The sequence below is a fragment of the Malus sylvestris genome, chromosome 14 (genome assembly GCF_916048215.2).
Source record: "Malus sylvestris chromosome 14, drMalSylv7.2, whole genome shotgun sequence".
NCBI lineage: Eukaryota > Viridiplantae > Streptophyta > Magnoliopsida > Rosales > Rosaceae > Malus > Malus sylvestris.
The window spans coordinates 11,012,709-11,037,568 of record NC_062273.1 but is presented as its reverse complement, the minus strand read 5'-3'; the positions used below and the strand labels follow the sequence as shown (position 1 = coordinate 11,037,568).

Genomic DNA, 24,860 nt, shown 5'->3' with positions numbered 1-24,860 from the left:
AAAAAATCCATGATGAATGAGTTTGACATGACTGATCTCGGAAGAATGAAGTACTTTATTGGCATAGAAGTAGTACAGAAAGCAGATGGAATATTCATTAGTCAACGAAAGTACGCACAGAAGGTGTTGGAAAGATTTAATATGGAGCAGTGCAACTCAGTGCACAACCCTATTGTTCCTGGTTTCAGACTGACTCGTGATGAAGAGGGAGTAAAGGTTGATAGCACGTTTTATAAGCAAATGGTTGGAAGTCTCATGTACCTAACAGCTACACGTCCATATATCATGTTCACTGTAAGTTTGATCAGTAGGTATATGGAGCATCCTACTGAATCTCATCTGATGGCAGCAAACAGGATTTTAAGGTACATAAAAGGCACTGCTGGGTTTAGGATGTTCTACAAGAAAGGAAGAGATGAAGAGCTCATTGGGTACACGGATAGTGACTATGCCGGTGATCAAGATGATAGAAAGAGTACTTCGGGTTATGTCTTTATGATGAATTCAGGTGTAGTATCATGGTCTTCGAAGAAACAACCAGTGGTCACTCTTTTTACTACTGAGGCGGAGTTTATAGCTGCAGCTTTTAGTGCATGTCAGGTGGTGTGGATAAGAAGAATTCTGGGAAGTTTAAGTGTAAAGCAAGATGGTCCAACAACAGTTTATTATGATAATGTGTCAACCATTAAACTTTCAAAGAATCCGGTGCTTCATGGTTGCAGTAAGCACATAGATGTTCAGTTTCATTTTCTTCGAGACCTTGTCAAAGATGGAGTTGTGGAATTGCACCAGTGTTCTACACAAGAACAGATTGCAGACATTATGACAAAGCCGGTGAAGCTCAAAGCATTTCTGAAGCTGCGTGGATTAATGGGTGTTCGTGAATATCCTGGTATAAACTGAATATCAATGGTATTCAGTTTAAGGGAGGATGTTGAAATATTCAACAGTCTAGCTGTTAGGGTTTCCTTTATTCTAGGGTTTATCCCTTTGTTCTAGGGTTGATCCTGGACGTGCAAATAACCCTCTTTGACTTGAGGGACAAGTTGTTTATTTTTTTGTTTTCAATCTAGTCACTCACCACAATTTTAGGTCCTGAATAGTTGTGGGTTGTTATTTGTTTTCCCGTTTGATGTAAGGCTATTTAATAGCCGAAGATGTTTGCTTCAGTTTAATAAGATTTTCTCCCAAGCATATCTGTATTTTTCATACTGTGTATTCTCAAAGCTCTAGTAACCTAGTTCAGTTTCAACAAACTCTTCTTTTCTGATTTCAATATATATAATGTGTTGTCTCTATCCCCCAGGATTAGGATCAAATTAAAGCACAAATGAGGAGGTTGGGGATCGCATGGTAGTGAGGAATGGGAAAGAGCAGACGGTTGAAGAGAGATTCGTTTCTGGCCATACGAACTATTACCGACGGTCAAGATTCGTTGATCCAGAGGATCCGGATGTAATTGCTCCGAAGATGATTTTGATCCGTCACTTGTCAAAAGAAAAATAATAATAATAAGTAAATCCGTCTTTCGCTCAAATCATGTTGAATTGCAATTCAATGCTCCAATCCAATTGGTAAAATATCAAAACCAATCAAATTTGAATCGAATTAAATGATTGAATATGTCGATTTGGAAAATTGAATCGGATCTTTAACACTTCTAATTCCTACATGCCTCCTATTTAAGAATTTATTCAATATTTCTTATACCTAGCATTCGTGCTACGTTTCTCGTGTTCTTGTTGTTTTCGTGACATACCCAATATCTTAGCGAGTCATGTCATGTTGTGTAACACCCGTTAAAATAAACAGGTAATATGACCAAATCCGAAATTGACTTTTTAATATTAACGGGTAATATGACCCGACCCATTACCCGTTACAGAAAATATATTTTAAATCAATAAATAATCAAATGAAAAACATAATACTAAATTAATATATACAAACCACATTGTCACATAAATATTACTTTAAAACATAAAAATATTTTTATCTTTCAAGTATTACATACCTTAAAATAAGAGCCTAATGAAAAAAAAATATTAGTACATTACTACAAAATATCAAATATTCAAAATGAAAGGAGCTATGTTTCAAGGTTGAGAAACTTTGCACCTTTTTTTTTTACAATAAGACCCCTAAATTGTCATCAATCACCAAGGAAAGAGGTATTGGACCTAACAGTAACGATTTAATCTCACTTACGTAAGTGAGATTAAATCTACGGCTATTATTTAAGTAAGGTTATTTTAATAGTTTTTAATTAATAGAAGTGTGAAATATATATATATATATATATATATATATATATATGTGTGTGTGTGTGTGTGTGTGTGTGTGTGTGAATATATATTTAAGGATCACTCCCCTGGACGATGTGGGATGTTACAATCCACCCCCTTAGGGGCCCGACGTCCTCGTCGGCACACTTCCGGCCAGGGATTGGCTCTGATACCATTTGTCACATCCCGGCCCGGGGCGGATCACTTCTCGGGCTCGTTCCACCACTGTAGCACAATATTGTCCGCTTTGGGCTTACCATTCCCTCACGGTTTTGTTTTTGGGAACTCACGAGCAAATTCCCAATGGGTCACCCATCCTGGGAGTGCTCTGACCTCCTTCTCGCTTAACTTCGGAGTTCCTACGAAACCCGAAGCCAATGAGCTCCCAAAAGGCCTCGTGCTAGGTAGGGATGTGAATATACATTTAAGGATCACTCCCTTGGGCGATGTGGGATGTTACAATAGAATTTGGTGTGCTTCGCTTCAATTCTCTAAGATACGTTAATAGGCCATTATATGAATCAACGATCCAACCGTCCGATCGTCACCAAACTTTGATACGTAGTAGTACGTAATATTTGAAGAATGCAGGAACTTAAGAATCTTCCCGAATTGGATTTGTAAGTTTATAAAATAAAATGTTAACCACCACTTAGTTTTGGAAATTGGTGGAGATCCAACCGTCGGATCGTAACGAAATTTTAGTATGTTGTTCTAGAAGCTTAATGTGTATCTTGGGAAGTGACGGATCATAAATCTGAGTTGTGGATCTTCCATATTGAGTTATTTGGGGTTATGACCCTACCGTCAAACTTAGTCGATGGTTGACCTTTGATCAACGGGTCTCGCATTATTCTTGAATGCCCTTAAGGATATGTGTTATGTGAATTACATATTCTATGGATAAGAGTTTTGAGATGTGGTTTGATAACTGTTTTAGGCACCAAGTGTTCAGGACGCCTTGGTTCTGATGTTAGGGAATCGTAGCGCGGACCCCAGGTAAGTGGGCAGTTATTTTCTGTATATACCTATATACTACTGATTTTTCCCAGAAATTGAATTTAAATGAAAGTATGTTTTAAAATGCCATGCATACATATTATATGAAATATATGAACTAGTATTTGATGCATATATGTGAAATGGTGTTGTGGACGCACATGTGAGTATCAGGTGAGTTTTATGTTGCTCATGTGATTTATTGATGATGGGAATTGTGTTGAAAGCTCATAACATGCACCCCTGGTGTTAGTGCTTATATTATTCACCCCGCACCACACGCTCACCTTGGATCCAAGTAGGTGCATGTCGAACAGACCATTAGAGGTGGTTCCGACATGTTATATAGACCATTAGAGGTGGTTCCGACTTGTAGATGACTTTAGATTATTATACAGTTGTTGATGAGAAAAGCACTAGAGCGTATTCTTACACCATTCTTGTCATACAGACTACTTCAGGTAGTTCCGATTTATGTGCAGAGTAGTGCCATACAGGTCACAGTGGTGACTCCGGTTGGGATGAATATTGAGCTATAGAATTAACCGTACATGACAGTTGCAGGGTCTCCGGTTGATTCATTATTTCACCTGTTATATTGATGCATTCTTATCATGTTTGAAGCATAGCATGACATATTTCTTGAAAAGTGTTAAAGACTTATGATTTGAGTTTTGCTGTTATATATGGTTATATATATACTATTTTTTTGGGAAAGTATACAGGTTTTACAGTGAGGGGTTAGAAGTGTTGTTAAATGAAAAATTTTCGAAAAGCTTTGTTTTACTGACCCGCTCAATCTTGTTTTGCGCCCCTCCAGGTTCTAGTTAGCAGTGTTGGTGGCCCACGAGAATTCCCATGGCGTACTGACATACTACTTAAATGTAGGACTCACCTTCGGGTGTTGTAATTTAGTAATGGTCCTACTTGACTGCACTTAGTACTTATGCTCTGAAGATGTGTGTTTCACACTTAAACTCACCCTAGCATGTTAGTTGGATATTCTTGCTAGTAGTTGGTTTTTATTCCTTCGTATTTCTTTTATCTTTTGCTTCCACATCACACTTTTGGTTACGTCACGCCCACGTGACGGCCATCACACCTTGATTCTAGGATCGGGGTGCATCAGTTTGGTATCAGAGCTAGGTTGGGATGTGAATATACATTTAAGGATCACTCCCCTGGGCGATGTGGGATGTTACAATGATATCATTTGTCACATCCCGGCCCGGGGCGGATCACTTCCTGAGCTCGTTCCACCACCGTAGCACAATATTGTTCGCTTTGGGCTTACCATTCCCTCACGGTTTTGTTTTTTGGGAACTCACGAGCAACTTCCCAATGGGTCACCTATCCTGGGAGTGCTCTGGCCTCCTTCTCGCTTAACTTCGGAGTTCCTACGGAACCCGAAGCCAGTGAGCTCCTAAAAGGCCTCATGCTAGGTAAGGATGTGAATATACATTTAAGGATCACTCCCCTGGGCGATGTGGGATGTTACATTTTCAAAAAAGAAAATCTAAAAAATGAAATTTGGTGAGAAGAATAAAGTGTAAACGACAATAAACGGTTAAGTTAAATCTAAGGTTTATGGATTATAAGGCCAAATTTCGGAGTTGACCCCTTCATATGTGTGTTTCACACTTAAACTCACCCTAGCATGTTAGTTGGATATTCTTGCTAGGAGTTGGTTTTTATTCCTTCGTATTTCTTTTATCTTTTGCTTCCACATCACATTTTTGGTTACGTCACACCCACGTGACGGCCATCACACCTTGATTCTAGGATCGGGGTGCATCAGTTTGGTATCAGAGCTAGGTTGGGATGTGAATATACATTTAAGGATCACTCCCCTGGGCGATGTGGGATGTTACAATGATACCATTTGTCACATCCCGGCCCGAGGCAGATCACTTCCGGAGCTCGTTCCACCACCGTAGCACAATATTGTTCGCTTTGGGCTTACCATTCCCTCATGGTTTTGTTTTTTGGGAACTCACGAGCAACCTTCCAATGGGTCATCCTTCCTGGGAGTGCTCTGGCCTCCTTCTCGCTTAACTTCGGAGTTCCTACGGAACAAGAAGCCAGTGAGCTCCTAAAAGGCCTCGTGCTAGGTAGGGATGTGAATATACATTTAAGGATCACTCCCCTGGGCGATGTGGGATGTTACATTTTCAAAAAAGAAAATCTAAAAAATGAAATTCGGTGAGAAGAATAAAGTGTAAACGACAATAAACGGTTAAGTTAAATCTAAGGTTTATGGATTATAAGGCCGGATTTCGGAGTTGACCCCTTCATAAAAGTTGTAAAGCTTATCATTGATTACATTTTTTTTTTTAACATTTTTCACAACTTCTACAATAATTATTATGAATTTTATTAATTTTGCACTCAAATAAAAAACATTGTCCATGAGGTTCGGAGGGTTTGAAAAATATAAATGACGATGTAACCATCGTCTAAGCATGATGCAAGCACCAACGTTTATATATTATGTTGATGCACAAAATCGGGTTGATCTTGGACCAACGTAAATTTGACCGTAAATCACACATACACACAAGAACACAATGATATATGTGTTTTACCCCAATTTGGGGTTAAGTCCACACTGGTGTCGATATAGTTTCACTATATAAAATGAGAGTTACATTGTTATTACTAGAGAGGCTAGGGTTTACCCTCCTCTTAGACCATCTCCAATGGTGGCCTATAACCTAAACATATTTAGCCCATAAAATTTAGGTTTTAGCCCATAAACGATTTTTCTGCTCCAACCCTTTTAGCCAAAAATTTTAGCCCGAGATTATCAAAAAATGGATTCAGGCTAATTTTTTTTAAAAAAAAAATTATGTAGACTATCCTAAATTAATTATATGAACATTTTAACCTAAAAATATTTAAATGCCGATAAATTTTGAAAAATCACTAAATCAATACTTGAAAATCATGATAAACCACATAAACTTAATACAAACGATATTTAATAAACCACATAAACTTAATACAAATGACAATTAATAAACCGCATAAACTTTAAAAATAATAATAAAAAAAAGACAATTAATATACCACATAAACTTAATACAATCGAAAACTCATAAACTTAATAATGATATCCACCATCTTGACTTGGTGATGGACTTGGGTGATAGTCTTAAAATGAATCGTCATCTTGAAATATACTCCTTGTAGCACTCCTTCGTAAAATGTCATTTTGCTTACCACGTAAGTATTTCTTCCTCTCTAGAGTGTATTTGTCGAGGTCCTCCATCATCAAATTAATTTTGAACCTTTCTTGTTCCCTATCCCCTTGTTCCTTCATGGCCAAACGCATTTGGGCCGATTCTTCTTGTCGAGAGATATGGTTTTCATTCATTCTTACCATTTCGCTAGCAAATTGTGCACGTATCGGATCTTGGAACTTTCCTTTTCTCTTTGCTTCCTTTTGCTTATCTCTACCCGGGGGCCTTGCAAAATAAGTTGGGGTCATTTGTTGGACACCTTCATTGTCGGCAAAATTCACACCTTCATTGACATCATTTGGGGGTGGGGCTTCACTATGAAATAATTTTCCCCATTGTTGGTCCGCCTCGGTTGCCCACCTCGGACAATCCTTGAGGATGTTCCAAGCATGATGCAACTTAAAAACTTGATTTTTTAGTGTAGTTCTTGTCTTGTAAATTGCCATTGCTTTGTCACCCTATGCAACAAATACATAAAAACAATTAGTTGCAAAATACTATTATGAACATGACAAATAAAATATCAACAAAGAAACTCACAATTTCTGAGGCGCCCCTTCCACTAGGCATGTCAACCATGACTCTTTCCAAGCTTCCCTTACACAAAGTGCACGCTTTGTTGATAATCTTCCACTGATCATAAACACCACCAACTTCCCTTTGATCGGTGTTAGAGTTCCATGGAACTTATCAACGATTTTACCCCACAAAACCTTTCTATTTTGATTCGTGTTGATGGCACCATCTTCGCTAATAGAAATTCATGCCAAACATAAAGCAATATCTCCGTCAAAGGTCCAATTACGACCTCTAACATACTCTTTTGCCATCTTGAAAATTTTGGAAATGAGAAGAAATGGTAGAAAGAAAAATTGGAAGAATTGTAGGAGAAAAGTGAGTTTTGTTTGGATGTTTGACAAATACATAGGTATTTATAGAGTTTTTGGTTGAATTTTAAGTTAAATAATTTTTTTTTAAATTATTTTATCCGTTGAATTTAAATTTAGACCATTAGATTTTTTTTTACCGTTAGATTTTATTATATTTGATCTAAGCCATTAGATTTAATAAATATATAAATATAAAAATAATATTTTAACGTGGACCGTTGGATTAACCAACGGTCCAATTAAACTGGCCGTTGGGCTACAGTAAGGCTGACAACAGAGGGGACCAACCCACGTGGGTGGGTCTTCGGCTGGAAAAAAAGGGGTGCGTTAGGGGGACTGGGTTTTGGGGTGTGGGCTTCACATCCCACTTTTCACTCTCACCCGTGGGTCCCATTTTATTTTGTGGGCTAAATTGTGGTTGGTATTTGCCTTCCTTTTAGGTTTTAAGTTTTAGGTTTGGTTTAGGTTTTGGGTTGGAGTGGGTTTTTTTTGGGGGGGGGGGGGGGAATGAGAATTTTAGGTTATAAGCCATCATTGGAGATGGTCTAAAGTGACGGTAAATGATCCCTTTTATAAAACAAGGGTTTCTATCCCCTTCTACACACATCATGGCCTATGTAGTAAGGCCCAAATATTGAGGCCCAATTTATGGTACAACATATTCTTTCACATTTTTCACACTTGTGCATTAATGATTATGCATTTTTATTTATTTTGAACTCTCTTAAAAATATTGTCCACAAGGATTTGTATGGTTTTAAAAATTTCAAATGATGATGTACTCGTTCTCAAAGCATAGAGAATGCCATCACGAACATTTGTATATGTTTTCACATTTTTCACACCTGTAAATTAATTAGGGTAAATTACATTTGATCCCCTCAAGTTTGAGGTTAGTTGCAACCTCATACAACATTTTTGAAAAAGATTAGTTAATAAAAAATCAATTTTTTTGTAATTAAAAACTTGAAAATTTGAAAAGGGGATCTGGGCAAAGCCGAGCCCAATAACCCCATCACCAATGAAAAGGGGATATGGGCAAAGGCGTATAGGAAGAAATTGATTTTTGGTGTTCAAATCGGTTTTCCATCCCATCTGCTCTGTGATTGTCTGTAACCAAGAAATTGATTCTTGGTTTAGGAAGCTTCTTCTGCCGCCGCCTCTTCCTTAACTCCATCCCCATCCGCCTATTCGTCTCCAACAAGTCCATCAACGACATTCTCACCGGCTCTGTTGTCCTCGACGTCGCACCTGTCTCTCCCGACAACGAGTTATTTCCTGTCTCTTCTCCCGCCTCATCGACTTCTTCTGTCGCAAATGATGTCGCCACTACACCTTCCCGCACTGACAACGATCTTTCCTCATCCAACATCACCGTTAATCACCATCTTGGCGAGTCTTTCACAACCTTATCAGTCGCGAACTGCACGGAGCGCCACTACGAGAACATCGAGGAACGAGGGTTGTCAACATGCACCTCGTTGGACGAAATCGAGGCGTTGGGGCTGAACCGAGTGGGGCCCTGCCGCCAAATCTGCCTCTCACCCTACTAAATCATGTCAAGATCGAACTCGGGAGTGAAGGAACAGACCGAGTTGCGACGCGAGTTGTGAGATCATGGGTTCTGGTGGTGGTGATTGGAAGCGTATAGGAGTGTGAATTGATGTAGAGGACTGGGTTATTAGGGACAAAGATTGCCAAAAAAAAAAATCTGCCTAGATCCTCTTTTCAAATTTTCAAGTTTTTAATTACAAAAAAATTGATATTTTATTAACTAATATTTTATTATTATTTTTTATTCACATGGTGCAAAGTTAGCGACCACATCAGTACAAATATAGACCCCATATTTGTCACGTCATCACTTAACGGTTAACTTAACATAATTTTTAAACAGATGTATAAAATTGAAAAAAAATATAAGTTAATTTATGAAATTGAAAAAAATATAAGTTAATGTATGAAATTAAAATGTTTTAAAGATATTATGTGAGGTTACAATTGATCTGAATTTTAGGGGTTTTACCCAATGGGTTTGGTATTTTTTTAATGTGTTTTATAATTTTTTTAATCTCACTTTTAAGAGGATAAAACATTTATGAGTGTGACTGAATGAGAGAGAGTAAAAAAACTTTGTTAGGTCATTGACTCTAAAATTGAAAGTCTGTCGTTTTGCCTATACTTATTGATTTGAATTTTGGACAAAAGATCAAGTAAAATTTTTCCCAATAGTAATAATAAGAAACTCTCGTAGTGAAAATAAACAAATAAAACTTAACTTTTTTTTAACTTATATAGAATATTATACGTATTCAATATAGAATACATACACTATGGTTATTGTATTTTGTAGTAAGCTTTTTAGTATTTTAAAATGAGAGAGATGGGAATCCTCAAATCACATCTGTTCATCGTTCATCGTACATCATACGGTTAGAAATTGTTATAATTTTTTTAATTTAAAATTGAATATAAACAGTACTTAACGAAAACTGACTGCACGATAAACGAATATGATTGGAGGATCCCTGGATCCTCACTTAAAATTATCAAAATAATTTTTTTTTCTTAACAGGTCGAAACAGATTACCCATGGCCACGAGTTATTCGCGTGTAAACTTGTTAATGACTTGTTCTTAACATATTCTTATCGAGTAACCAATAACAATCCGGTTAGTTATTGTATTAAGCCGCAATATGTTATGTTCGGGTTATTTTTATGTCGCGTAAACTTATTGCGTAAGAAATTTGCCCGGTTACTTTTTCTCAAAAATAAAAAAATAAAAAATAAAACCAAGAAAAACGGAAGAAAACAAAGACAGAGAGGGCTGAGAAATCACAAAAACAGAGATTGTGATCGTCAACTGTGAAGGTCGTTGTTGCTTCTTCGTCCTTCACTGAGAAGATGAACGGCGGTCCATCTGGTTTCCGTGCGTACATTCACTTCCCCAAATTGCTCTGAACCATCTTCATATGTTATATATCCTTTTACTCTCGATTCTCATTGTGTTGAATGACCCAGAAGCTTTCTTGTTTATTCATCGCAGACAATGCTCCTATTACCAGAGCCTTCGTCGTTGCCAGCGGTCTCTTCACCGTCTTCTTTGGGATCCAGGGCCGTTCGAGCAAGCTTGGATTGTCATATCTGGTGCTCTTTTTCTCCACTTTTTAAAGTTTTTGCTACGATTTTTTTGTTATTGATACGAATTACTGCATTTTAAGATGTAATTGCAGGTGGGTTTTGTGCCAAAATTGTTTCTTGTTTAGTTTTAATTTACTTTGGTGTTAAATGTTTTGTTGAATTTGGGTTTTGTTTCCTGTGTAAGTCATTGTTGCTATTTCATCAGCATCATTCTTCAGCATGTTATGGTCACCGTTATAGTTTTTCGGCGGCTCGTAATTGCGTAGTTAAATCCCTGTGTGTGTGAGTGTGCGTGTGTGTAGGACACTTTAGTCATTCATCAGTATTACACATCTAGTCAGCTAGGTGTTGATTTTCGGTGGTTCGCTGTGGTTGGTATGGAGATACCTCAGACTGGAATTGATTGTTGTCTGGTTAACTGATTTTTCTAATTGCCGTGTGCTTACTTTCAGTTTGGGTTCACTTGACAGTCAGATTTGGATATTGATTTTCCACTCTTCTGTCTGGACAACTCAATATGAGGTTGGAAACCTAAAATGTCTCTTGCCCTGCTATTTCTGGATTAGTTTGAAGAAACAATAGGGATTGGACATTGGGCTTGAACTCTATTGTGATGCTAAGCTACTTAATAATTTCGTCTTATATAATATCAAGGTATCATAAAACCATAATTTGTCTAGATGTTTGAGGATGAATGGAATTGGGGTTGTGTACGCAACTTTAGTTTTGGATGAACTCCCCCTTCTTCCTAGAGATTGGAAAATACTATTCAGGAGATTATGGAGATCGCTACTGAGTTATGGCATTTTAACTCTCCTATCATGCAGGTCTTCTTGTACGTTAGAGGTGGGTGCTACTCGTTGGATTTAATATTGCCTGGCCTCAGCAAAGAACCCACCCTAATGTTCAGTTCTCCCGTAACCCCTACTAAACATATATTACCCATAGATTAGTAGAACAAGATTGACCAACCAGTGTTTGTTTGGGATTGGTCTATCAAGGTGAGAGAAATTTCGAAACTGGTCAATTAACTCCACCCTAGCTATAAAATAGAGAGATGTTTATGTTGTGTGTCTGGATTCTAAAATGAAATTAGTCTACACAATTTTTTCTCCCAAGGAGAAATTGGCCTTAGGCTTGGTTAATTTAGTCAATGTCTGGACCAGCAACATAGTTTCTTTTGGTTCCTTAATTTTACCAAATACCCTCCTAATAACCTGTTTCTGTTTGTGATCTAACTTCTTGAGGGTGATTACATCTCAAGTTGAAAATCCACAAAGCATTTGGATTAGTAGATGAAACCAAACTACTGTTATTCAGCTTGGTTGATTGCGTAGAATAAAAATCCCCAATCCTAATTTTTTTAGTTAGTGAAAGGTGCTAGGATTCATATAGCCGACAAGTGGGATAAGACTTTGTTGTTGTTGTAGTGAAAGGCGCTAGGAACTCTTGAATGAATTGGTAATTCTGACCAAATTATTTTTGTCTTTTTTTGTCAGGACATATTCGGGAAGTTTCGCCTTTGGAAGTTAATTGTGTCGGTGTTTGCCTTTTCATCTACACCAGAACTGATGTTTGGGCTGTATCTGCTATACTACTTCAGGGTCTTTGAGAGACAGATAGGTTCCAATAAGTACTCAGTGAGTAATCTGTTAGCGTAAAATATTCACTGACTTCTCCGTTCATACTTTTTTCAGAATACCTGTGTCAGATGTTATATTTTTGATATCTTGTGCCTAAATAAAAGATTAATCTGGTTCCATTGTTTGTAATTTGTATTACACATCTTTCAGAAGTTTGCCAGTTTGGATGAGTTATAACTTATCAAAAACCATGAAGGGTTTGATTGGATTTTGTGAAGGCACCAGAATGGTACAAACCTAAAAAAATACTTTGTTGAAGAGATTAAAATCACAATACACAACATGTGGACCAGAGATCCACCAACAGAATGGTACAAACCTAAAAACAATCCAAAATACATCTTTACATTGTAATACAATGCTAATGAAAAACTATCCGACAGCAGCTCCGCCAATCTACTAAATTACAGAAGTGAAAGATCCCTAAAAGCTGGCAAAAAAGAACCCATAAGGATGCCCATAAACTCACCTTTTAGGTTTTTACCAAGAAATCTCCTCTACATCCCTTCCATAAATATAACAAGTTCTTCTATTTCTCTTTATCCAAATTACCCAAAAATAGTTATCACAGTACAATTCCAAAATATTCTTGCATTCCACCACCAAAAGACAAGTATTTTTACAAAGAATGCTTGTAGGTGACTGGGAATAGCCAAGTTAAACCCCTTCATATTTTACATTACCAACAAAATAAAGGAAGCTTTTAAGAAACAACAAAAGCAAAGGGGAGCATCAAGCCAAGTACATCACTTTCAATATAGTCTTATGAACCAATGAAAGGAAGTGAGACTCCAAGAATTGAGTTGTGACTTGACAGTTTATTTATTATTGCCACAACAGGGATATGGCCTCCATACTCCATCACAGCTGCTACACCACTTCCTAACCTCTTAGATTCCACTAAGACTATCAAGATCATTCAACGTTTACGAGCTTCAGTTATTTTAATTTCTGCCCAACAACATTGTAATATTCTGTGTATGTGTCTGTTGTTGGTAGTGGTCATACCATAACCACCATACACCTCATTGCCACCTTTACTTCCATTATTACGTCATTGTTCATGGTTGCCATTTGTACCATCACGAAAATGCAGCCGCATACAATCACATTCTTTAGTGAACCAAATATGTCAAGGGTTTGGTGGCTGGGACATTGGACACTTGTTTTACCACTAGTTCCAGTGAATGGAGGAGAAAATTTAATCTGAACCAAAACTAATATGGGATGGCCTAGATACATAGTTGTGTGTGGCGGGTGTACTGAGGTGCATTAATAAGATGATATATTACAGGCTATCTTATATAACTCAAGTGGGCCACGTCCACTCCCCTGACCACACACAAAATGAAAAGTACTTAAAGTAAATAATCAATGTATGACTTGTTTGTTAATTGATAATGGTGTCCACTTCCACCATTCGACAATATAAAATACAATGTAGAATGCAATTGATTTTTGTTTTTTGCTATTATATGTTGATTTTACTGTAATAATCAGTATACCTTGATTGTGCAGGTGTTCATATTGTACTCTGTGACGGTATCATTACTATTTGAGATTCTTGCTCTAGCAATCCTTAAAGGTGTGGATAGTTTTTTCTTTTTTACATTCTTTTTGTTTGTAGATTAAGTTTTATGTCATTATTTTGCCTTCTATTTATTTTCCCGACTTCATGCCGCTGGTCCTTTGTTACCTTGTTTTCTTGCATGCAGTTGTCTATTTGTGCAGGACAGTACTTTGTCTATTTTGGAAAATCTCAAGCCTCTTAGAAATCATTAGTGAAAAATTGACTATGGCAAGATCTATTTTAAAACATATTTCTTTCTATAAGAGCATTAGAGCAGTTGTTTTTATGATGTTCGTTGAGGTTTGTGTAATCTGAACCCTTCTAATGCAAACCTGCCTTGTAGTGGGCCATGGATACCTCCATGCCATGTTTGTAGCGTTTCCAAACCAGAATTTCTCAATTCCAAATTCGCCAATTGGAAAACAGAAATCTATGATATTTTACAGTGATATTTTGGATGAATAGGTAGTTGTCATCTTCCTTTCTACAACAATAGTTAGTGCAACCCTGGATATCATGGCTTCTTGATATGGGTTGTGGCAGCATCAGCGCTTGATGAAATCACAATCATATCCTACTGCTGGTTGATTAGCTCACTGGCCTTTCTACTTGTGCCAAGTTTCAATTTTACAATGTAGACAGCCCATAGATTGAGGTTACTCAAATTAGTAAGGAATTTGAAGAAAACCCTTTATAGATGGAATATTATTGCAGATTGTTTCATTTCCTGGTTTTCTGCATTGTTTTGCTTTTTTCTGTGCATTACACTGATAAAGTTTGGCGTCAAATTCTTGTCTTTTGCAGATCCAGCAGTCAACCTATTTACTTCAGGACCTTATGGTCTTATATTTGCATCTTTTGTACCCTTTTTCTTTGATATTCCAGTTTCAACACGCTTTCGTGTATTTGGTGTTCGCTTCTCAGATAAGTCTTTCATATATCTAGCCGGTCTACAGGTAAAATGTGTGCAATCAAAGTACTCCATTTAACCATATATGTTGCAGAATGTGCACCTAAGCTGTTCTTTCTTTCTTTCCCGTGGCACTAAATCTAGATTTTGTTCTCCCTTGCAGCTTCTTTTATCATCCTGGAAACGATCAATCATACCAGGGATTTTTGGAGTCGTTTGTGGTTCCTTATATCATCTAAATGTCTTCTCTATCCGCAAAGCAAAGGTTATATTTCAATCTGACTTTTGAGGTTCACTTATGATCTTACCAAAGAAAAGAGTAAAGGAAACCATGCATTTTTTTTTCTGCGTTGTATTTCAAGATGTGGCCAATAGTTTGGGTTTGCATTCTGCTCAGACAGTAATTAATGTTTTTTCACTCTCTGAACCCTGAGATATACAATCGTAGATTAGGCCTTGGAAATAGAAAAGAAAAGCTTGACTTTTGTGAACTGCTATTTAAAATAAATTTTCCTGAATTTAGGGGGTTCGATAGATCATGTTCTCAATGTGCCTTTTAAAGCTTCGATTTTTCAGTGTGAACTATGGCAGCTTTTCAGTAATTGGACATACTTGACTCTTGATTTTAATCAGTTACAAATTTTGCTAAACTTTCGGGCAGAATCAGTTTTTTTTCAGCAATTTCATTGCAGTGTATTACTTTTATTTGACCAAGTGCATTGTTTACATTTTTGTTTATTTATTTATTTATTTATTTTTGGAGTTTCCATTGTGTTACAATTAATGGTGGATTTGTGTCTACATGTGTCTATGAACGCATGTCGATCACACCATTCTGAGGGATATGAATTGGGTCATGCATGTACTTTTGCCTTCTTATTTCTCTCTTACATTTACATACGTTAACTCTTCAACAGTTATCAGCTCAATAGTTGCTTATTTTGCAAAACACATTCGTATTTATTCATGTGCATGCCTCTTCTCATTTCACAGTTCCCAGAAGTCATTGCCTCTTTCTTTTCAAGGATTTCTTGGCCATCAATGGGGACTCCACCAGCAGCACCATCTAGAAATATTGTGGGAAATGCACCACCATTCACAGCTCGGCAAGTAGAGGCAAGCATTCTTCTGTTTTTAATATTGTAGATACATGTTAGAAGGGCACTTAATATGTATTCTCGGTTTATCTAAAGAAAGAGTCTATTTTCCATGAAAGACAAAGGCTTACTAATCATAAAGTACTTTCGCGGGAACATGTTTGCTAAAAGTGGCACCACAATGTACAGGACTAAAGCTGATCAAAATAGAATGCAGGTTTAGTCAAACTGGGATAGGGACCAGGTTGTTGCCCAGGAGTGAGTTAGATTACAGTTCATGAGTAGAGGTATATGTAAAGGAAAATAGGGCAAGTTTTATGAACCCGCTAAAAAGGGTGTGTGGAAATCACCTCCCTATATAAAACTTGGTAGGGCAAGTTTTGTGGACCCTATTATATGGAATGTTGTGCAAGGCATATATGTTTAAGATGGACTGGCAGTCGTAAGAATTAGGGATAAAAGAGTTTGCTCCTGGTGTGGTGAGTGTGGCATTAATAAAAGAGACGATGAGAGGACTTATTTGCGATGGTTCCAATTTTGTACTGCGCTAAATGCGGAAGAGTAACTTGATCCAGAATAAGTATGAATGACAAAAACAAAAGAAATAACATTATGACCCTCAAGTAATTTGGAAAATGATATATTCAAATTCTGTTTTGATATGTTTATTTTGTCCTTCTGGCTGAAGTCAAGGCTGAGTTGTTTTTGGTAAATTTATGTTGGAATCTAAAGGTCTTCGCCTAAGCTGATCAAAGACAGAATATATGGAGTGCAAGTTCAGTGCAAATGGAGGCCAAAACGAGTTAGGGGTGAGGATCGGAGATCAAGAAATACCAAAGAGCGACCGTTTTCGTTACCTAGGATCTATCTTGCAAAAGAACGGAGAATTAGATGGAGATCTCAACCATAGAATACAAGCTGGATGGATGAAGTGGAAGAGTGCATCCGACGTGTTGTGTGACCGCCGTATGCCACTGAAGCTCAAGGGAAAATTTTATAGGACGGCAATAAGGCCGGCGATGCTGTATGGCACAGAATGTTGGGCGGTGAAACATCAACACGTACACAAAATGGGTGTAGCGGAGATGAGGATGCTTCGTTGGATGTGTGGGCACACGAGAAAGGAAAAGATTAGGAATGAGGATATCCGGGGTAAAGTAGGAGTAGCCGAAATTGAAGGAAAGATGAGAGAAAATCGGTTACGGTGGTTTGGACATGTGCAAAGAAGGCCTACTGACGTTCCGATTAGAAGATGCGACTATGGGACAGAGGTGCAGGGCCGAAGGGGTAGAGGAAGACCTAGGAAAACTTTGGAAGAGACTCTAAGAAAAGACTTAGAGTACTTGGATCTAACGAAGGACATGACACAGGATCGAGCACAATGGCGTTCTAAGATTCATATAGCCGATCCCACTCAGTGACTTGGATTTTCCAAGTCTCCAACCGAGAAGTTTTCCTCATTCGGGAAATTAAGAGAACACTACCCCAACCTACATGCTCCACTCAGAAAGCTTCAACATACAAGCTTTAACAAAAGAAAATTCAAAGAACTTAGCGAAGAAGGCTTTGGTGTATTTAACACAATACGTTGAAATGAAGGAAAGCTTATTTATTGATATCCCCGATAAGCTACAAATATGTACATGTACATGAGTCAAAATAAGCACACAAGAGGGAGCCTTCACAAAGGTTGCTTAGGAGAAGTCTCAGCAGTCGGTAGAGCCCCAGAAAGAGAAGGCATCGGAGGGGGATCATTTGGAGCCTCAGTACTGGACAGAACCCTAGAAGGAGGAGGCATCAGAGGTTGATCATTTGGAGCTTCATTACGCGGTACAGCCCCAGAAGACGAAGGCAATAAATGCCTTTGGAACAAACCCACAAATCTCTAATGATCAAGTAAAACCTGACCATCAGTTTCCTTCATCTGGTCAAGCTTCCTCTTCATGTTTGTAGCATAGTCATGTGCGAGCCGGTGCAACTGTTTATTCTCATGCTTGAGCCCTCTAATCTCCTGTTTGAGACTCATCACTTCAGCCGCCAATGATTCAACTTGGCGGGTTCGAGCAAATAGGCGTTGGGCCATATTAGACACAGAACCTGCACACTGAACACTGAGAGCCAGCGAATCTTTAACAGCTAACTCATCAGACCGTTTGGAAAGTAGTCTGTTATCTTTGGGAGTGAGAAGGTTCCTGGCCACCACCGCAGCGGTCATATCATTCTTCATCACGGAATCCCCAACGGTAAGAGGACCAGTAGGGGAGACGAAGGATGGGCGCCATATGTTGTCTGGAGAAGGCGGGGCTGCCTCTTCAACAAGGTTCAAGTCAAAACGATGGTCGGAGGGGCCAGACATTTTCAAATGTGTTGAAGAGAGAAGAGGTCGGACAAATCAAGATCTTAGAAGTGCAAGAATGAAGCTTCTACTGGTGGAGATTCAAGTGTGCTTTGGAACTTAATGCCAGCCCCTATAAAAATCTGCACTCGACGAAGCTTCAGAAATCGAAGAGGCGCCTGCTCAGAAATCGAAGAGGCGCCTGCTCAGAAATCGAAGAGGCGTTTGCTTTCTCAAAAGCTGGGCTGCTTAGAGATCACGAGGGTTGATCTCAGAAATCGAAGAGGCGTTTGCTTTCTCAAAAGTTGGGCTGCTCAAAGACCACGAAGGCCGATCTCAAAAATCGAAGAGGCGCTCGCTTTCTCAAAAGCTGGGCTCCCCAGAGACCACGAGGGCCGATATCAGAAATCGAAGAGGCACCTACTTTTCCAGCCTTTTCCAGCCTTGTCAGCACCTGTCACACGCACACTCAGTTTTGCGGAAATTATGGGCATTCTGTCAAAGACTTCTGGGGAAGTAGAAAACACATGAATCTTACTGTTCAATCACCCACTTCCCACACGCAACAATAGCTCATGGGTACCACAGATAACTTTGCCAAAGTTCTCTGCCAAAGTTGAGCACGTGAAGCTTGCAGCTCCCACTACATCGCTCTGACCAAGAAGGGTAAAAGAATAGCAAAGAAACAGCACTAACAAAGTTTAGACCCATAAATTTTGAAGGTCTAGCTACCATATTATTACCCACAAGGGTAAAGGAACAGTACCACTGCTGGATAATTGGAAAGTCCCTGTGTGTCAACCTCTGTGCTTCGTGGCAAGGTAGACTAGCAAACATGCCCAACCTTTACTCACATTCGAGAAAACACTCCCAATAAGATTGCTTGCTCCAAAATCGAAGAGGCACCGTCCTCCGAATCTCGAGAGCCAGACTCCCAACATGACTACTTTCTTAAAAATCGAAGAGAGGGTAAAGGAACAGTACCATTGCTGGATAATTGGAAAGTTCCTGTGTGTCAACCTCTGTGCTTCGTGGCAAGGTAGACTAGCAAACATGCCCAACCTTTACTCACATTCGAGAAAACACTCCCAACAAGATTGCTTGCTCCAAAATCGAAGAGGCACCGCCCTCCGAATCTCAAGAGCCAGACTCCCAACATGATTACTTTCTCAAAAATCGAAGAGACACTGCTCCCCGAATCTCGAGAGCCAGACCCCCAGCATGATTGCTTTCTCAAAAATCGATGAGGCATCGTTCTCCGAATCAATCGAAGAGGCGCTCGCTTTCTCAAAAGCTGGGCTGCTCAGAGACCACGAGGGCCGATCTCAGAAATCGAAGAGGCCCTACTTTTCTAGCCTTGTCAACACCTGTCACACGCACACTCAGCTTTGCAGAAATTATGGGCATTCTGTCGAAGACTTCTGGTGAAGTAGAAAGCACATGAATCTTACTGTTCAATCACCCACTTCCCACACGCAACAATAGCTCATGGGTACCACAAATAACTTTGCCAAAGTTCTCTGCCAAAGTTGAGCACGTGAAGCTTGCAGCTCCCACTACATCGCTCTGACCAAGAAAGGTAAAAGAATAGCAAAGAAACAGCACTAACAAAAGTTTAGACACATAAATTTTGAAGGTCTAGCTACCATATTATTACCCACAACTGTAAAGGAACAGTACCACTGCTGGATAATTGGAAAGTCCCTGTGTGTCAACCTCTGTGCTTCGTGGCAAGGTAGACTAGCAAACATGCCCAACCTTTACTCACATTCGAGAAAACACTCCCAATAAGATTGCTTGCTCCAAAATCGAAGAGGCACCGTCCTCCGAATCTCGAGAGCCAGACTCCCAACATGACTACTTTCTCAAAATCGAAGAGAGGGTAAAGGAACAGTACCATTGCTGGATAATTGGAAAGTCCCTGTGTGTCAACCTTTGTGCTTCGTGGCAAGGTAGACTAGCAAACATGCCCAACCTTTACTCACATTCGAGACAACACTCCCAACAAGATTGCTTGCTCCAAAATCGAAGAGGCACCACCCTCCGAATCTCGAGAGCCAGACTCCCAACATGATTACTTCCTCAAAAATCGAAGAGACACTGCTCTCCGAATCTCGAGAGTCATACCCCCAGCATGATTGCTTTCTCAAAAATCAAAGAGGCATCGTTCTCCGAATCTCGAGAGCCAGATACCACAGACCACTTTTTCAAAGTGCTCTGACAGAGTTAAAACATGTGAAACTGGCAGCTCCCACTACCGTGCTATGACCAAGCAGGGTAAAGGAATAGCATTACTACTTGTTGTTAGGGAGACTCCTATATATGTCGACCTCCATCCCCAACGGACAGGCAGACCTGCAAAAATGCTCAACCCTTCATCATATCTGAGAGGGCACTCCCAACGAAGCCTTTCGAAATATTCAGCTTTCTTTCCCCCCGATAATACCTCTGCAAACAAGCTATACTAGAGCAAGAATATCTCATATCATCAGGGTTAAAAGCAAGAGTATCCCATATCATGCTTTTTTCCTGTCTTTTCTTTTGGCCTTGTTTTTACCTGCAAGACAAGGAGAAAGAGAGCAATCAGTCAGCACTTGGAATCAAGCTTCCAGCCAGGAACTGACTGCCTGGAACCCCTTACCTGATTACTTACCTGGCATTGCTCTCGAGTACTCATCTTCAACATCTTATGTTTCCAGGGAAGATTCCGCATCTGCTTGAGGAACAGATAGGGCAAGTGCGAAGGATACAAGGAAGCATGTGGAGACAAGCGTAACAGCACACGTGCCGATACATTCATTACTCTGTCAAAAGCAAAAGTATCCCATATCAGCAGGGTGGAACGTACTCTAGATTTGATGGACTTGTTTTGACCCTCAAATTCTTCAGTCGGCCTTATACTCTGGAGGAAACCAGAAAACCCTCCAGCTCAGTTCAAGAATAAGCCTGTGGAAAGTTACTTCTTCAAAAGCAAAAGTATCTCATATCATCTCTTCTCATTTTTCTTCTCTTTATCCTTCATGCTGCTGCAAGATGGGGAGAAGGTGAACAATCAGTCGGAGCTCTGATTGCTTACCTTGTCTGTCACCTCTTTCAGCAGACCCCCTAGCTCGGCGACTTGGGGGACTCCTACTACATGGTTTGTATCGCGCTTGACCAAGCCTGAAACTACAAGTAAGCTTCAAGTGAAATTGATACATTACCTTGTGCATCTCCACCAGTTAAAGATACCACCCCTGGATGGAGGAAGAGTACTTCCAGAGAAGATGTCACATCTACCTATGAGACAGATAAGGCAAGTCAAGACGACACCACACTCCGATACTTAGAAGTTTCGTGATTACGAGATCATTCTCCCACAATATTTCCTAATGTCATTTGTACTAAATCATTCACTTGTACTCACTAAATGAGAGCTTGAACCTATGTACTTGTGTAAACCCTTCACAATTAATGAGAACTCTTCTATTCCGTGGACGTAGCCAATCTGGGTGAACCACGTACATCTTGTGTTTGCTTTCCTATCTCTATCCATTTATATACTTATCCACACTAATGACCGGAGCAATCTAGCGAAGATCACAAAAAGCGATCGTTTTCGCTACCTAGGATCTATCTTGCAAGAGAACGGAGAATTAGATGGAGATCTCAACCATAGAATACGAGCTGGATGGAAAGAGTGCATCCGGCGTGTTGTGTGACCGTCGTAGGCCACTGAAGCTCAAGGGAAAATTTTATAGGACGGCAATAAGGCTAGCGATGTTGTATGGCACAGAATGTTGGGTGGTGAAGCATCAACACGTACACAAAATGGGTGTAGCGGAGATGAGGATGCTTCGTGGGATGTGTGGGCACACGAGAAAGGATAAGATTGGGAATGAGGATATCCGAGGTAAAGTAGGAGTAGCCGAAATTGTAGGAAAGATGAGAGAAAATCGGCTCCGGTGATTTTGAACATGTGCAAAGAAGGCCGACTGACGCTCCGGTTCGAAGATGTGACTACGGGACAGAGGTTCAGGGCCGAAGGGGTAGAGGAAGACCTAGGACAACTTTGGAAGAGACTCTAAGAAAAGACTTAGAGTACTTGGATCTAACGGAGGACATGACACAAAACCGAGCGCAATGGCGTTCTAGGATTCATATAGCCGACCCCACTTAGTGGGAAAAGACTTTGTTGTTGTTGTTGTTGTTGTATGTTTGGTTTCTGAGGTTCATTTTCTTTGTTTGCGTATGTTCTTTTTGTTTTCTAAGAAAGAAAATAAATGTGCAGAATGGTAGACTGAGGCAAATCTAAATGAGATGCATGTCATTTGGTGTTGGAATATATCGGTGTGCAAATTAAGTTTTTAATTTTGAAATGAATATAGAGGAGTGCTTACATATATTCCTGAAGCTAGCCATTTAAGCTTATGTAGCACAAGTTACTTAGTATATAAGCTTTTGGGTTATGTTCTGATTTCATATTTCTATGCACGTCATCAATTTCCTCGTTTGCTTTCAGAGAAATTATCCCTCTTCCATGCTGTCTGCAACAGAGCCAACAGAGGACTCCATTGGTACTCTGGTTTCTATGGGCTTTGATAGGAACTCTGCCAGACAGGCTCTAGTGCAGGCTAGAAATGACGTCAATGTAGCAACAAACATCCTCCTAGAAGCACATGCCCACTAATTCCCTAATTATTGTTCTGTGAAGACGGATCCAAATTTTTCACTCTTGATTGGAAATTTCATCCATATCTCAGGGTGGCAAACAAATTTACAGAGGACCGGAATTAATATGCTGTCAGAAGGATGTCTGTTTTGTTTATTTTCTTTTTTTATTTTATATTGTAGCTATTGCGCGCGGAATATGTATTATTATACCGTTTACGCAAGAGTAGGACATAGAATTGTCTGCATCATATTGGAAGGGTGCATGTTGTCTTAAAAAGGAAGCCAGACATGTACAGTTGCAGTATTTCCTTTTAGCCATTCCCATGGCAACTCTCGTGCCCAACTTGTCTTAAATGTGTATACCTACCTTTGTAAATCTCATCACCTGAAGAATTTGAGACACAAAACCAATAACATGGATTGAGGACCCTAAAGACAAATAACTCATCGGTTTTGTGTGAACTTGCGGAAGCCACACAAGAAATTATCGAGAGACGGTACGGCAACGGTTATAGAAATAAATACATAATGGCGTATCATTATAAAATGGGAGCTAATTGCTCAAATCAGGGTTCTTATACAATATTTAACATTTTGTTCTAATATTACGTTCCAAGGGGCGATACAGCCACCCTCGTTGGCCGTCTTTGAGGGAGTTGCCGGCGCATTTTGTGAAGGGCCGACTTGTTTTTTATTGGCCACTTCTGCAGAGGTGGCTATTGGTTTGATGTCCCCACGGAAGCACAGCTTGCTGCTCTCCTACGTAGAATTTACATCATCTTTGAACAAATATGTATAATACAAGAAAACTATATGGAATTAAACGTCTTTGAAGAAGTAATATATAGGAAAAACCCTTGGTTAATTTCGAGAATCTTCTTCTAGAACAATTGCCTTGAAAACAATTTCCACGAGTCAAAGAATAGACCAAATGTTACAAGAATTAAAACAAGAAAAGACAGTCAATGTCTTGCAACATGCAGAGGAATCTCAAGTAGAAACAATTTCTACAATTTGGGATTCAAAAAACGAAACTGAAACAGATTCCATTAAGAAAGTAGAACAAGCCTTTCAAAATCTTGAGCTCAAACAAATCACAAATTGAAGAGTCAGCCCAACCACACTTACCAAGAATTGGTATCCAAGTCCCACACCTCCAAACATTCAATTTGAAGAAAGAAACATTCAAAATCAATTCTCAGTTTCATCTGATAAACTCTATGAATGGAATATGGATGGTTTATCTGAACAATAACTTTTGAACAAGCTACAACACATCTCCATGGTTGCTAATAGTTATATTACCAATCATAATCTTAGTCAAACACAAGTTGTCGACCTCTTGGTCACTGGATTTACATGAATGCTTCATTCCTGGTGAGAAAAACACCTCACTGAACAATCAAGAAATGAAATAAAAAATGTAGTTAAAAATGATGAAGAAGGAATTCCCATTTTTGATGAGCATATAGGACAAAGGAGTTCCAGATGCAGTCAACACATTACTCTTTACCATTATTGAACATTTTATAGGAACACCTAGTAATGTCACCTTTATAATTCATGATCTCTACGATGTCCAACCTTAAGTGATTTTAGGTGGTACAAGGATGTTTTCATGTCTAGAGTCATGCTTAGAGAAGATAGTAATCAACCATTTTGGAAAGAAAAATTTATTAATGGATTACCAAACCTTTTTTCCCATAAAATTAGAAATGTCTTAGTTAATGAAGAAGGTGTCATACCATATCATGCCCTTACTTATGGGAATATTATAAATATTATCCAGAAATAAGGATTGAAAATGTTTATAGATATGAAAATCTAAAAACAAGTCAATAATCAAATACGAATTAGTAACATTTTGTGAATAATATGGATTACCTCCTATTGCTCCATCCAATAAAAAGAAAAAAAATCAGAAGTCTACAATAGGTATCCAAATAGATACCCAAATAAGTATTCCAGTAGGAGACATTCCAAACATAAAAAATTCAAAAATAAGAATCTTGAAACAAATAAATTTTACGAAAAACCCAAGTCCAGTAAGTGGAAGAGGAAACCCTTAGGAAAATTCCACTCCAAAAACCAAGA

The 24,860-nt window shown here is 38.9% G+C and overlaps 2 protein-coding genes across 2 annotated transcripts; one reads left to right on the top strand and one right to left on the bottom strand.

Annotated features, from left to right (window-relative positions):
* Positions 1-10,180: 10,180 nt before the first annotated feature.
* Positions 10,181-23,109, top strand: LOC126599492 (rhomboid-like protein 20). Its single transcript, XM_050265876.1, has 8 exons — positions 10,181-10,346; positions 10,464-10,564; positions 12,058-12,198; positions 13,720-13,786; positions 14,576-14,727; positions 14,845-14,946; positions 15,675-15,797; positions 22,615-23,109. Exons 1-8 carry the CDS (start codon positions 10,322-10,324, stop codon positions 22,780-22,782), a joined length of 879 nt encoding a protein of 292 aa, XP_050121833.1. The 5' UTR covers positions 10,181-10,321; the 3' UTR covers positions 22,783-23,109.
* Positions 17,664-20,333, bottom strand: LOC126599493 (uncharacterized). Its single transcript, XM_050265877.1, has 2 exons — positions 19,872-20,333; positions 17,664-19,175 (listed from the first exon to the last, which is right to left on the bottom strand). The coding sequence occupies exon 2, from the start codon at positions 18,132-18,134 to the stop codon at positions 17,664-17,666; it is 471 nt and encodes a 156-aa protein (XP_050121834.1). The 5' UTR covers positions 18,135-19,175; positions 19,872-20,333.
* Positions 23,110-24,860: the final 1,751 nt, after the last annotated feature.

Coding starts and splice junctions, on each gene's coding strand:
- LOC126599492 (XM_050265876.1), top strand. CDS start 10,322: ATGAACGGCGGTCCATCTGGTTTCC. Junction 13,787..14,575: donor TGCTCTAGCAATCCTTAAAG/GTGTGGATAGTT, acceptor TGTCTTTTGCAG/ATCCAGCAGTCAACCTATTT. Junction 14,947..15,674: donor TCTCTATCCGCAAAGCAAAG/GTTATATTTCAA, acceptor CTCATTTCACAG/TTCCCAGAAGTCATTGCCTC.
- LOC126599493 (XM_050265877.1), bottom strand. CDS start 18,134: ATGTCTGGCCCCTCCGACCATCGTTTTGACTTGAACCTTGTTGAAGAG.